General features: G+C 39.2%; 1 protein-coding gene and 1 pseudogene across 1 annotated transcript in view; one reads left to right on the plus strand and one right to left on the minus strand.

Moving 5' to 3' along the window:
• Positions 1–14,890, minus strand: part of TTC21B (tetratricopeptide repeat domain 21B) — a 90,016-nt gene that overhangs the window by 37,252 nt on the left and 37,874 nt on the right. Inside the window, exons 15-19 of the mRNA XM_006867005.1 lie at positions 13,997–14,235; positions 10,198–10,270; positions 9,500–9,610; positions 8,702–8,840; positions 1,885–1,991 (exon numbers count right to left, since the gene is read on the minus strand). Coding sequence (XP_006867067.1) covers positions 1,885–1,991; positions 8,702–8,840; positions 9,500–9,610; positions 10,198–10,270; positions 13,997–14,235 — 669 coding nt within the window. The remainder of the gene's footprint in view (positions 1–1,884; positions 1,992–8,701; positions 8,841–9,499; positions 9,611–10,197; positions 10,271–13,996; positions 14,236–14,890) is intronic.
• LOC102832387 lies at positions 11,230–11,788 on the plus strand (annotated as a pseudogene).

Consider the following 14,890-nt stretch of genomic DNA (forward strand, 5'->3'; position numbering starts at 1 on the left):
AGGCTTTCTCCTCCCGTAAAGATTTACAGCCTTGGAAACCCTTTACAGGGTCACTAAGAGTCAGAACCGATTCCACAGCACATAACCACCACCACAATATACGTACATATATGTTTGTGTGTCTGTTCTAATGACCAAGAGGAAACCCTATGAGTAGCTTTACTAATATCAGAGAAAGAAGCATTACTAAAAATAAAAATCATTTTATAATTATAAAGCAGTTATTCATCAGTTGTTGTTGTTGTTGTCAGGTGCCATTGAGTCGGAAGTGACTCATAGCGACCCCATGCACAGCAGAACGAAACAATGTCCGATCCTGGGCCAACCACACTACTGCTGCGACACTTGACACCATCAATGATGCCATTGGTTGGGGTCATCCTCTTTTTCTCTGACCCTCCATCTTACCCAGCATGACATCCTTCTCTAGAGACTGTTCCCTCCTGACAATATGTCCAAAGTATGAGAGACAAAGCTTAGCCATCCTTGCCTCCAAGGAGCACTCTGGCTGCACTTCTTCCAAAACAGATCTATTGGTTCTTTTGGCAGTCCACGGCACTTTTAGTATTCTCTTCCAACACAACTCAAAGGCATCAATTCTTCTACGATCTTCCTTATTCACTATCAAGCTTTCGCATCCATATGAGCTTATTGAAAATACCATGGCCTGGGTCAGGCGCACCTTAGTCCTCAAACTGACATCTCTGCTCTTCAACACTTTAAAAAGTTCCTGTGCAGCAGATTTGCCCAATGCAATATGTCGTCTGATCTCTTGACTGCTGCTTCCATGAGTGTTGATAGTTGATCCAAGAAGAATGAAGTCCTTGACAACTACAATCTTTTCTCCGTTGATAAGAATGTTGTTTATTGGTCCAGTGGTGAGGATTTTTGTTTTCCTGACATTGAGCTGCAACCCACACCGAAGGCTGTGCTCTTTGATCTTCATAAGTAAATGTTTCAAGTCCTCTTCACTTTCTGCAAGCAAGGTTGTATCATCTGCATATCTCAGGTTGTTATGAGTCTTCCTCCAATCCTGACGCCACGTTTTTCTTCATAGAACCCAGCTTCTCGTATTATTTGCTCAGTATACAGGTTGAATAAGTATGGTGAAAGAACACAATCCTGTCACACACCTTTCCCAATTTAAAAACATTCAGTGTTCCCATGCTCTGTTCGAACAACTGCTTCTTGGTCCAGGTACAGATACCTCAGAAGTACAAATAAGCTCTCTTGGAGAAGCTAGTCCTCAAGTGCAGATCGACCAGCTCCTCACTGTGTTCCTCTCAGAGGACAGCCCCAGGAATCCATTCCTCCCCCTTCCCCCACGTTATTTAATTACCCTGCAGATCTGCTTTGCTCCTTTACAGACACCTGGCTTTCAGCTTCAAGGGCTTTGTTGGGACAAAGACTCAGCATTCTCATATCACCAAAGTAATATGTGGGCATTGAGTTATATTTTAAGACTCATTAGATCTACTGAACAGCTTTCATGACAAGAGTGAGAACCAAACAAAACATGCTGTGTCGAGTACTTGGTGAGCGCTTGGCTCATTCAATCCCTGAGCCACAGAGGTCATTAGTCCCATTCTCCAGAGAGAAGCGATTACCAGAAATGGATAGGAAAGGCCTGGAGTATTCATCAGTACAATAGCACAATTCTAAATCTGAGTAGATCCAGTAACATAGCTTGTAAATAAATAAAATTACAAATGACTAAAAAGAGAAAGACAAGTCTACAATCACGCTGAAATACTTTAACATACATTTCATAGTATCAAATTATACAAGACCAAAAACAAACAAATAACAACAAAACTCTACAAGTGGCATATTCCTTCTGTCCCCTCTCCTGCTTGGCAAGCACATTCAAACAAATGCATTTACCTGTTGCAATGAGGTGACTGCATCAGCAGGTCTTTCCATTTTGCTATAAACTTTTGCTAAAAGAACTTGAGCACGTCCATCCTCCATGAGAGTCGACAGTTCATTTACTATGAAAGAGTAGAATGCCATGCATGGGATACATTTTAAAGAAATACTTATATTTATCTATAATTTAAACAATTATTCTTTGAAGAAAAAGATTTGGAAAAATAATAAAAAGTTTAAAATTTCAGTGAGCTAAATGGAGAATAGTGGTGGTGGTGGCAGTGTGCCATGGAGTTGGTTCAGACTCAGCGACTCTGTATAGTTTCCAAAAAGCCTTAACTGTCTCTCACGGATTTCTGGTGTGGTGCTGTGAGTTAATACACTGGATTGCAAAGTGGGTTAATATGCTGGACTGCAAAATTACCTAACAGCAAGGTCGGCAGTTCAAGCTACCAGCTGCTCCTTGGAAACCCGATACAGGATTGCTGTGGGTCAGAACCAACTCAACAGCAGTTAACAACCTCCCATGGAGTGGCTGGTAGTTTCCAACTGCTGACAGTGTAGTTAGCAGCCTGACTCGTAACCCAATATGCTAACAGAGCTCCTTAAATGATCAATGCCCAAATCAAAAGAAAGATTTAGGATAAAAGCTGACTGGAAGAAAATTTATAGGGTAGGATAAAAACTGGCAGTTGCTGCAAAATGCAATTGAAAAGACACTACTGTTTAAAAGAGAATATTGCTGTTCTTAGATGTCATCTAGTTAGTACTGACTCATAGTGACCTTTTGCACAATGGAATGAAACACTGCCAGGTCCTGCACCAACCTCATAATCACTGCTATACTTGAGGCCATTGCTGCGGCCACTACACACATCTACCTCATTGGGGGGGTCTTCCTCTTTTTCTGTGACCCACACCTTGCCAAGCATGATGTCCTTCTCCAGGAGCTGTTCCCTCCTGATAGCATGTCAGAAGTATGAGATGAAGTCTGGCCATCCTGGCTTCCAAGGAGCATTCTGGCTGGACTTCTTCTAATACCCATTTGTTTGTTCTTTTGGAACTCCATGGTACTTTTAATATCCTCCTCCAACACAACAACTCAAATGCAACAATTCTTCTACAGTCTTCTTTATTCATTGTTGAACTTTCACAATCATATGAGACTACTGAAATACCATGGCTTGGGTCAGGCATGCCTTAGTTCTCAAACTGATATCTTTCCTCTTAAACACTTTAAACAGGTCTTGTGCAACAGATTTGCCTAATGCAATACGTCGTTTGATTTCCTGACTGCTGCTTCCATGTGTGTAGATGGTTAATCCGAGAAAAATTAAGCCTTTGACAACTTCAATCTTTTCTCCAGTTATATCTTGATGTTGTCCAATAGTGAGGTTTTTTTGTTTTCTTTACATTCCAGTGTAATTGATACTAAAAGCTGATGAGGTCTTTGATCTTCATCTGTAAATATTTTAAGTCCTCTTCGCTTTCAACTAGCAGGGTTATATCATCTGTATATCTCAGGTTGTTAATGAGTCTTCCTCTAATCCTGATGCCACGTTCTTCTTAATCCAGATTCTTAGATTATGTGCTCAGCATACAGATTCAGTAAGTATGGTGAAAGAATACAACCATGGCATACACCTTTCCAAAGTCTAAAGTCAGTGTTCCTTTGTTCTCTTCAAACGACTGCTTCTTGGTCTATGTACAGGTTCTTTATGAGCACAAATGTTCCAGAGTATTCATTCTCCACAATGTTGTTAATAGCTTGTGATCCACACAGTTGTAAACCTTTGTGTCATCAGTAAAGCACAGGTAAACATCTTTCTGCTATTCTCTGCTTTCAGCCAAGATCCATCTGATGTCAGCAATGATATCCCTCGTTCCATGTCCTCGTTTGAATTTGGCTTGAACCTCTGGTAGTTCTCTGTCATTGTAAGGTTGCAGCTGTTTTAAATTATCTTTACCAAAAATTTAATTGCATATGCTATTAATGATACTGTCCAATGATTTTCATATTCTATTGGATCACCTCTCTTTGCAATGGACACAAGTATGGATCTCGTCCAGTCAGTTGGTCAAGTAGCTGTCATCAAGATTACAATTTGTATTCCATCAATTCCCAGAGCCTTGTTCTTTGTCAATGCCTTCTGTGCAGCTTGGAATTCTTCCCTCAGTACCACTGACTCTTGCTTATATGCTACATCTTGAAATGGCTGAATATCAACTATTTCTTTTTGGTACAGTGATACTGTATATCCTTTCCATCTTTTTTTGATGCTTTTTGCATCATCCAATATTTTGCCAAAAGAATCCTTCAAAATCGTAAGTTGAGGCTTGAATTTTTTCTTCAGTTCCCTCTGAAAAATGTTGAGTGTGTTCTTCCCTTTCGGTTTTCTAACTCAAGGTCTTGTACACATTTTGTTATAATATTTGACTCTGTCTTCTCAAGCTGCCCTTTGGCATTTTCTATTTGGCTCCATGATCTCTTCATTCTTCTATTTGCTTTAGCATCTCTATGTTGGGAAGCAAGTTTCAGAGTCTTCTGACATCCATTTTTGGTCTTTTTCTTCTTCCTTGTCTTCTTAATGACCTTGTGCATTCTTCCTGTATGACAATATTGATATCATCCCATAACTCTCTGGTCTTCAGTCTTCAGTGTCTAATGCATTAAATCTGTTCTTGAGATGATCTCTACATTCAGGTAGGATATGCTGAAGGTTGTATTTTGGCTTTGGTGGACTTGTTTTAGTTTTCTTCAGCATTAGCCTGAACTTGCATCTGAGCAATTAAAGTCCTGTTCCATAGTCTGCCTCTGGCCTGGTTTTGGCCGATGATATATGGAACTTTTCTACCATCTCTTTCCAAAGATGTAGTCAATTTGATTTCTACGTTGTGTATTCCATCTGGTGAGGTCCATGTGTATAGTTTTGCTTTGTTTAAATTTTATTTGTTTTATTTTGTTTAAAAAAGGTATTTGCAATGAAGGAGTCATTGGTCTTGAAAAACTCTATCATATATTAACAGGTTTATTAGAAACAAATTATACTTAAACATGTCTCTGTGATCAGCATAAGAATGCAGAAAAATTCTCTCAGTAATAAATTGATCTTAGTCTTCTTAGGTCTTAAAAAAAAGGTCCAACCAAAACAGTGGCTTCTGAGAACTACTAGGCCAGTTGAATTCGAGGCAGAGAGGTCAGGTGATAAGAAAGTTGTGAAACTGTATTCTGGTTTTCCAAAGGAGTAATCATAACAGATTTTCTCAAAGGATTCCAGATGATTTGAAAGAGTTTTTTTTTTTTTTTTTAAACCCTCTAACTGCATTGGTGAGAAAAAGGCCAGGAAAGTTGTGTTGCAGAGCTTTGTTCTATTACAACAATGCACTTATTTATTTTTCCAAGGTAGCAAGGGCTCTCCTATGAGAATTTTGTTAGAAAACCTTACCCCATCCACTGTGAAGCCCTGATCTTGCCTCTTTGAGACATTTTGTTTCTAAAGCTCTAGGAACATTTAAAACGAACATGATGAGTCCCTTGAGAAAGCCCAAATTGCCATTTTGTTGTGGTACAAAATCGAAGAGTGCAGAATTCTTTGGGGAAGGGTTAGAGAGAGATGGAACTCCCTTCAGAAATGTATACTGTTGAAAACCAGTAGCTTCACACTGTAGTATTTTTGTAGCAATACGTTTTGACTTACCCTTGCATAAAATCAACATATAGTAGAGAATACTGCATATAGTTAAGAGCTATATATGTCAACATGGAGAGAAGTCAGTAAATAAAAAAACGTATTCTAGAACTATAGGTATAAATACCCAGTTGTGCATAGCTTAGTATCAGGTACACATAGCTTAATAATACCTGATTGCATATACAAGGGAATTTCAAAAAGTCATGGAAAAATTCCATTATCTCTAAATTCCATTTCTCATGAACTTTTGAAGCCCTCTCATATGTTCATGATCCTATAAGGTGTTTTTGGTTTTTAAATGGAAACACCTCTCCTTTTATTTACTCTTTTCCCCTAATGGTTTTAAAGACCCTAAAACTCCGGGTAATACAGCAGCAGGGTTCCAGAGCACCTTCCAATTCCTGCAGCACCTCCACCTTCATCTCCTTCTTCCCCTCCTGGCTTCATTCACCCAACCAGCAGCTGTGCAGCCTTTTGCTCCCAGGGCAGTGTCCTGCCATGGTTCCCTTGCTTCTGCAGCGGCCACTGGTAGTGCCATCAGCTGCTGCACCTGACCAAGAAGTGCTGCATCAATAGGATTCACACTCCCAGCACGTGCACACTCAGTCCCCATGGCTGAAGTCTGTCCCACCCTCTACTCTATGCAGTGACTTGTCCAAAGTGGTTACTGCTGGTGCTGTCCCCACACACCCAGCAGCACATCAGGAAAGCCAGCCTCCAGTGTCCACTACTGGGCTTTGCCGAGAAGGCTCCCATAAGGTTTTAATATAACAGGATTTCTGGGGATTTAATTATGGATTGTATGAGGACTGCTTGTATATAATGCTACAGTCTTCATACAACATCCAAAATGCATAACGTCCTACTTCATAGAATGTATCATGGATGATAAGTGATGCATATCTGCAATCCCATTTTAACTAAAAAAAAAAAGGAACGGGGTATAATTTTGCATGTGACAGAGATAAAGAGACAAAGAAAGGGTGTAAGGAAACAGAATAAGATGATACACAACAGCTGCGAGCTAAGCCCTACAACATTCAGTAGACTCCTGTGAACCAGGATGGAGACCTGGTTGACCAGCAGTGTGGCAAGACCTGGGGACTCTTGGGCCCAGAGTCAGTGACACAGCCACAGAGGACTAGAGTTGAGAGTGAAGTGTCCAGCTGATAAAAAGAGAGGGCATATGCACAAGAACACCCACACTTACAGATAATACCCACTTGACCTGGCTTCAGTGACTGGATGATCAGAGCTCAACTAGAAGAAGAAAGAAGAGGAAAAAAAGAGTAATCTGATAACAATTTGATGAACTTGACCTACACCTATGGATGCAGTAGCTCAAAAGAGGGAACAAATCTTTACAGGATCATTCTCACCTACCTCCATACACAGAGTAGACAGGGACGGGCAACTTGGACACTCGCTAACCAAAATTGGGGGGAGGCTACAAAGGCAAGAAGTGGCTGGCTTACAAACTTTCAAGAGGGAGCCTAGATCCAGAGGGCATGGAGGAAGGTAGAATCTCCACTGAGTAGTATCCAATCTGTCTGGGCAGGGCTGATAAAAGGAGATGTGGATAGGTCTCTTGTGATACAATAGTGAATAATTGTTATCAGGACTGATTGTGAGGTTTGGAAATATAAAGGTAGATGTTTTGTAGCAAAAGTAGGGGAGTGATTGACTCTGCAGTCTAGGAGTGGAGGTTCCTGGGACCATCAAGGGAGAAGAGCGGAGAGTGGGACCCTACCCAGAGAAACAGTGATGCCAGAGATGGAGGCAGAGAAGATGATGTGGAGAGATGGAGCAGCTGGGGACTTCAGATCCACAGAGGGAGAGGGGCTGTGTGCTGACAACTGGCGGGGGGAAGGGGGGAGGAACAGGCTAGCAGGGTATACACTTTGGTAGGTTGATGATGCATGGAGGGGATTGTAACCATGGCAATGAAACGATATACTATAGGATGAATGTAAAGCTAATGTTCTCCCATGTAAACTATCACATAATTCACAATAAAACATTAAAAAAAAAAAAAAAAAAAGATGATACACAACAAGTTATAAATTTAGTTTTCTCTGGGGAGCTGAAGAGGATACAACTTTCATTTACTTCTACAACCTTTCAATTTTGGCAATGATTGAAATTTATTTAAAAATATTTAAATATAAATATAAAGATCTGAATTTATTTAAAAATAAAGATCTGTACAAACTTGTAAAAAGGCAATTTGATAGTCTACAATTAAATTTTAAATGTACATATGCTTGGATTCAGTATCTTGCTTTTAGGAAATACCAAGAAACTTATATCAAGCACTGAGCTTGATTTAAACACTTAAGCATACTTTATAATACTAAAGCAATAAAAAACAAGTTAAATGTCCAATAATTGGTTGAAAGTTAAACAATTAATGAGGTTATAGATTATTATCATTATTTTAGATAGCATGATACAAACATACTGACGTCAAACTCTATCTGCATGTAGAAAGAAATTCAGAACAGGAAGAGCAATTCAATTTTGAAAAGGAAAATTATGCATATTATACTTAATACATTTACACACACAAAGCATATAGAGCAAAACACAACGATGGTTACCTCTAGGTAGTTTGAGGACTGGGCAAATGGATTCATGGTAGGAACAAGAGACTTACACATTATATCATTCTATAGTGTTCCAGTTTTAAAATGATAACCATGTGTTACTTAAAAAAAAATGAGGTGGGACTGTCAACTGTCTCTAGATTTAAATGCTATAAGTAGTGGTTATTAGTGGAAACTTACTATATATGAATTTGGAAAATAAAGTATCACAAATGCGTCAGGCTGGAAAGTCATTTGAACTACAAGGTCAGTGGTTCAAGCTCACCAGCTGCTTCTTGAAAACCCTACACTGGGTCATTATGGGTCGGAATCGACTCAATGGCACTTAACAACAACAATATAACAAAATTAACAGTTTAATAAATCTATTGTTAGATTTTCCAGTATCTATATTAGTAAAATGGCATTCTGATAAAGAATATCAAATCTATGCATATTAAGTACTGAGAATACAAATACATATTGATATAATATTTTTAAAAACAGATCAGATATATCAGGTATGCTTTGTTCCAATCAGAAAGACTTTCATACCAGGTTCGTGAGCCAAAGCATGTTGAAGAACTTTTTCTGCTTTATCATACCATTTCAATTTTAACAAAAGTTCAGCTAGGTCATAGCAAAGACAATTCTGTTGTCCACTTTTCAGAGCAGCTTCGTAATAAGTGATTGCCTAAGCAAAAACATTTCAGTTAGAAAACCAGGCAATGATAATAACCTCAAAAATTAGATGTTTATACATTAGACTTATAACATATACATAACTGGAAATACAGGTGGCTGAACTTAGGCATGTAGCTAGCTGCATGGTTGTGAAGTATCCCAGTTATCTTACAGAATCAATCATCACACATGGCAACTAACATTTTGTACAATAACAGTGCTTGGCCAAGTTTACAAGCTTTACTGTGGAGGCCAATAAGCCTTACTGAAGGAAACAGTTACCAAGAATACAGCAAAAACATAACAGCTAAAAGAAAATCCATCATTTCTACCAGAGAAAATATACCTCACAGCACAAGGCTTACTAAAATTGATTCAGCAGAAAGTGCATCTATTATATTTCATCATGAATAAATGTTAGAAAAGCAACTCTGCTGAACTGATTTGGTGACAATAATATAGTTGCTAGATAAAGCTAAAAGTAAAATTGTCACAAAATGCAGTGATGATGACACACTAAGAAAGCCTTTAACACAAATTCTTTTTTCTATACACAAATTTGGAGTTTACAAAGATCAAAGATGCAAACAACACTTGCTGAAGACTTCTTATAAAGAAGAGTTTGATAAACTTGATCCAATAAATATATTCCATAATTAAAATACTTACCTTTGAATAGTTGTGAGTTTTGACAAGAGCCTTCCCAATTTTGCTTGCCAAAGTTCCATCTTTTGGGTTCTGATTTAGTGCTTGTTCATATGCTATTATGGCTTCCTCAGGCTAATATTGGCAGGCATACAAATAAATAATAATTAAACAGCTTAATGGGATCTCATTAAATAGCAACATTTTAATAATGAAGCTCTATATTTGGAATACTTAATATGAATTCTTAGGTACATATTTAAGTTCAGAAACTTAAATAATTTCAGAGAGGTCAAAGAAACTATATTGAGGTACTCCATAGTATAATCTCCACCTGTATTAACCAGGCCCCAGTTTCAGAGACAACTTCTGACTCAATTTCTAGCAGTTATGAGAACACCAGGTATCATCAAAGAGAACAGCTTCCATGCAAAACAACATCGTCTTAGCAAGTAGCTCTCCTAGTCTATTTAAAGTCTAACATGCTTTTGGTATCATCCCTGTTTCAAGTATTCATATGGTTAAATTACTGTGTCTCAATCTGAGGGGGGGAAAAATTCTTTTTTGGAATAGCTGCCTTGCTTTTACTGTGTTGATTGGATATTCAAATACTAAACAAATATCATTAAATACTCCTTTTAATAGAATGTTATATTACTCATACTGATCACAAAGAGGAGCTTTTCAAAACATTCTAAGTTCAATAGCATCAGAAACTTTACCTCTTGAATATTCATGTATGCATCACCAAGGAGAAGAAAGGAACGTGGGCAGGGTATTCTCTCAGCAATTTCTCTGGAAATCAGATCAATTCTATTTAGTATCATAAATACAGATGTCTTCTTCTAAACAAATAAATTTTTTTTTTTAATTTATTTCAATTAGCCAATGGTCTTCAGAGTACATTCTACATATCTAGCAGTGTTAACATTATAAAAATCTCCCTCATACCCATACCTACTGGACTACAAACCAAAGGTGGGCATTTTGAGTCCACCAAGCACTCTGCAGGAGAATGATGAGGCGTTCTGTTCTTACAGAGATTTACAGCAAACCCTATTTACAGAGTCACTATGAGTCACTCAATGGCCCTTGACAGCAACAACCCATACCCACCAAGTTGCTGCACACATGGCTGCCCTCCACAAAGCTAGCGCCACACTGCACAGAAGAAGCCTGTGAAGGTGAAGAAGAGCGGACCTGCCTCACCAAGGAGCACCTTCCCTCAACCCTCCATCCCACTACTCTGTCTCAGAACAACAGACTACTTTCCAACAACAAAAAATTTTTCTTCATGAAATATTTCCACTTTCTGAAATGAAGGCGACCAAGTATCAGTGGAGAACAAGAATGTAAATTGTGGTTATTGAGAAATACATGTTTTGCTATTTTTAACCTTGAAATGATGTGGTAGTGAAGGTTCAAAAAAATAGGGGAAATAAAAATGTATTGTCCTTTCATTTTGAGATTCATTATTTATGAATAAATCATATTCTAATATGAGTTACCAAAAAAATTATAAAATCAGTATTCCGTATTTGCTGTTGATTTTTCACCGGAGAAAAATTATACTTCTAAAGGTCTTCCTCAGGTCAAAATACCAAATTTACTCAAATAATAATGTAATACTAAGTCTTTAACATGCAAGTATCTCATTTAAGTGGTCCAATAATTCCTATGAAAAACAAATGCTCCAGGCTGAAGTAAGAAGCAGTGACACAGACAACCATTTTGATGAAAATACGCCTGAGGGTACGTCCCCAAAGTCTCTGCTACCTGGCACTACCATTTCAAGGGTGAAGCTCCTCGACACGATGGTGGACACTTTCCTCCAGAAGCTAATCGCTGCCGGGAGCTACCAGAGGTTCACTGACTGTTACAAGCACTTCCACCAGTTGCAGCCTGAGATGACAAAGTGGATCTATGACAGGTTTATAACTCAGTTGCAGACATCTATCTGGGAGAAAATCTGTGAAATTAAACAGGAGAGGGAACCTGGAAGCAGTCCTGAAAGCCTTGGATGAAATTGTGAAGGCAACGACCCAAAGGAACCAGCATGGCGCCCTAGTGGGATCCCAGAGGAAGACCTGCACAGCACCATGGTGCCCTACTTCCTGCAGCAGCGGGGCACCCTACAGAGATGTGTGCATAAACAGGAGGCTGAGAACCAGCAGCTGGCCTATGCCTTCAAGGCTGGCCGCAGCCAGGTAAAGGAGCTGCAGTGGCAGGTCCAGGCCCAGCAACAGGCCTGACAGGCACTACATACACAGAGAGCAGAGGGAGCTGCTGGCCATGCTGAGGGAGCCAGAGTAAACAGAAAGCCAGGCCCCAGAGCAGAGGGCAGTCAAGGTCAAGGTCAAGGTCAAGGTCAAAGTCCTGGATAAGTTGCCTCTGCAAACTGGAAATGGTGCCTAGTGCCTAAGCAGTGATGGAATTTGCTGGAGGCCCCACTGCGCTGGGCCTTTGAAACTCCTTTGGGGTCATACATACAGACTACCTTCAGATTCTTCCTGTTTTCTTCTAATTTGAGAATTCTTAGCTGACTTCGACCCTGGGAATCAGGCACCATGCTTTCTGTTCTCTAGGGTCCAGACAACACAGGCTCCCCACCCCCTTCAACTCCACCCCCCTGTTCTGCAGTTCCTGAGTCCTCTCAGGACCTGGCTTAGAGAATCTGTTTTCAATCTTCACTGATTGCCCCCTTGCTGGCCAGCCTGAGAGCCTTCCCATGTTCTCCCCACATCCGTAAATAAACTTCCTCCTCTAAAAAAAAAAAAAAGATGCTCCAATTTTAAAGGTGACACTAAGAGTTTAAGTCTACGTTTTCAGACCTGCCTATAAAAACAAAAAACGTGTTTTTAACTACTGCACCATAATATACCAAAAACAAACCAAACTTATTTTTAAATATTTTCGTATCATTAGACAGATGGTTAGCACTGATCTTTTGGGAAGCATCACAGAAAATGTGACCAGGGAACTTTACCTATTCATCTACCATGAGATACTGCTAAGATGTTTTGAATCACTCAGCATCTACAAAGAACCTGAACAATGTTCTGAGCTTTGTAGTGCATAATATAGTTGAATGCAGGAAGGAAGATGAAGCAAAGATATTCAAGATCGAAATATAACATTTGATGAAAAGTGAGAAAGCAGAGTAAGCCACGGGATGAAGTCATTATAATTATGTTTTAAATATTGTATGAGTCTTGTAAAAACTCAAGACAAGGTTTTCATACTAAAATAAACATAATTTGATGGTTACCAGGGTGTCACACTGTGGGTTAATGAGCCAGACTGCAAGGCAGTTTGAACTGCAGGGTCGGTGGTTCAAGCTCACCAGCTGCTCCTTGGAAACCCTATACAGGGTCGCTATGGGTTGGAACCAACTCGACGGCACTTAATAACAATAACAAGGAATGGGAAGGAAGTGAGTATAATTCACTGGCTATAGGGTTGTTGTCATTGTTAGGTGCTGTCAAGTTAGTTCTGACCCACAGTGATTTTATACACAACAGAACAAAACACCGCCTGGTCCCATGCCATCCTTACAATTGTTGTTACACTTGAGCCCACTGCTTTTGCCATTGTGCCAATCCATTTCACTGGGCACCTACCTTCTTTTCACTGTCTCTCTACTTTACCAAGCATCAAGTCCTTCTCTAGGGACTGGTCCCTCTTGAGAATATGTTCTAGTTAACACATGTTAAGTTGGGTGAAGAGAAGCGCAATATACAAAAAGAGGTTGACAGAAGAATGATGAAGATAGGTGATGACACAGGGAGGTGTGCAAACACTAAAGAGGGCAGAGGTAAACAGATACATACACACAACCTTGGAACAACAGTGTTCTGCATGTAGATACATGGACAGAGACACAGGCTGAAAGGGTATGGGAAGAAGAGTAGGATCTATATATGCTTATATATTCCACAAATGTATGAGTTGAAAGAGGATATTTGTGTACACAGGTAATCACCAGAAGGAAGTGGGCCAACTGTAACAACATGGAGGGGGTTGCAATCCTTGAGATGAAACAAAGTGTATGATTTGTTGAATGTAAAACTGATGATTCTGTCTGTAAACCTTTATTCAGTTTATAATAAAAAGCTAAAAAAAGAAGAAGAACAACTTGGTTAGGGTGAATTTGTGGTACTGTAGGCTAATGCGTCAGATTGCAAAGTCATTTGAACTGCAAGGTTGGTGGTTCAAGCTCACCAGCTGCTCCCTGGAAACCCTATACAGGGACACTATGGGTCAGAATCGACTCAACAGCACTTAACAACAACAATAAAGGAGAAGGAAGAAGAACAAATGCGCCAAACATCTGTAAAGTATCTGTAAAGCAGTTAACAGAAAGATAAAAAATAAACATGGGATTAAAGTTTGTTGCTGTTATTGTTAGATGCCATGAATTTGCAAGCCACTGCAGTTTAACAAACTGACAGACAAGTGGTGGGGGATTAAGGTTAGGGGGCAAAATCTGTTAAAATATAGCAAATCAAAATAATCACTTACCTGTAACAAGTGATATATAACATTTTCTCTTTTCTGTACTTGAGGTAAATATCTGCCATTTTTTCTTTAACATCTATAAAATAAGGCTGTTCGGCTGTAACATTTCGAAGCATGCTTAAAGCTCTCTCAATATCTCCTTGGGTGAGAGCTAGGTCTGCGTTAGCAATAGTAACACGCAATTCTTCAGATGTTCCAGAAAATTCATGGATGGCATCTTGTAAAACTTTTGCCGCCTCATGCTGTAAAGATGAATGTAAAATACTATTTTTTTTTTAAATCACTCAAAAAATTACCCTAGGAAGTGGGATTATCTAATGATATAGAATTAACAATAACTACTAGAACAATTATATTTACGAAACAAACAGATAGGGTTGTAGAAAGTATAAAAAAATTTAAAACTAAAACCAGAGACTGAATTTAGATGAAACCATAAATATTTGTTAGCCAGTAAAGAAATAACTAGGAAAAAAGCAATTGCTACACAGGAGACATTGCTACTATAATTTGCTAAGCATTTCTTTTGCACCCAGCATTACATTGTTGTTAAGTGCCATTGAGTCAGTTTCGACCCATAGTGACCCTGTATAGGGTTTCCAAGGAGCAGCTGGTGAGCTTGAACCAGCAACCTTGCAGTTCAAACCAACATTGCAATCCAGCGCATTAACCCATCGCATCACACCAGGACTCCAGCATTGCATTAGCCCATGGAATTCTCACGACCCTATTGTAATAGTTTATTACCATTTTTGTTGTTGTTAGGTGCCATTGAGTCGGTACCAACCCATAGCGACCTTATGCACAGCAGAACGAAACACTGCCCGATCCTGGGCCAACCTCACTGCTATTGCCATGCTTGAGTCCATCGATGCTGCCACTTAGCCCATCCATCCT

The sequence above is a fragment of the Chrysochloris asiatica genome, unplaced genomic scaffold, assembly GCF_000296735.1.
Source record: "Chrysochloris asiatica unplaced genomic scaffold, ChrAsi1.0 scaffold00099, whole genome shotgun sequence".
NCBI lineage: Eukaryota > Metazoa > Chordata > Mammalia > Afrosoricida > Chrysochloridae > Chrysochloris > Chrysochloris asiatica.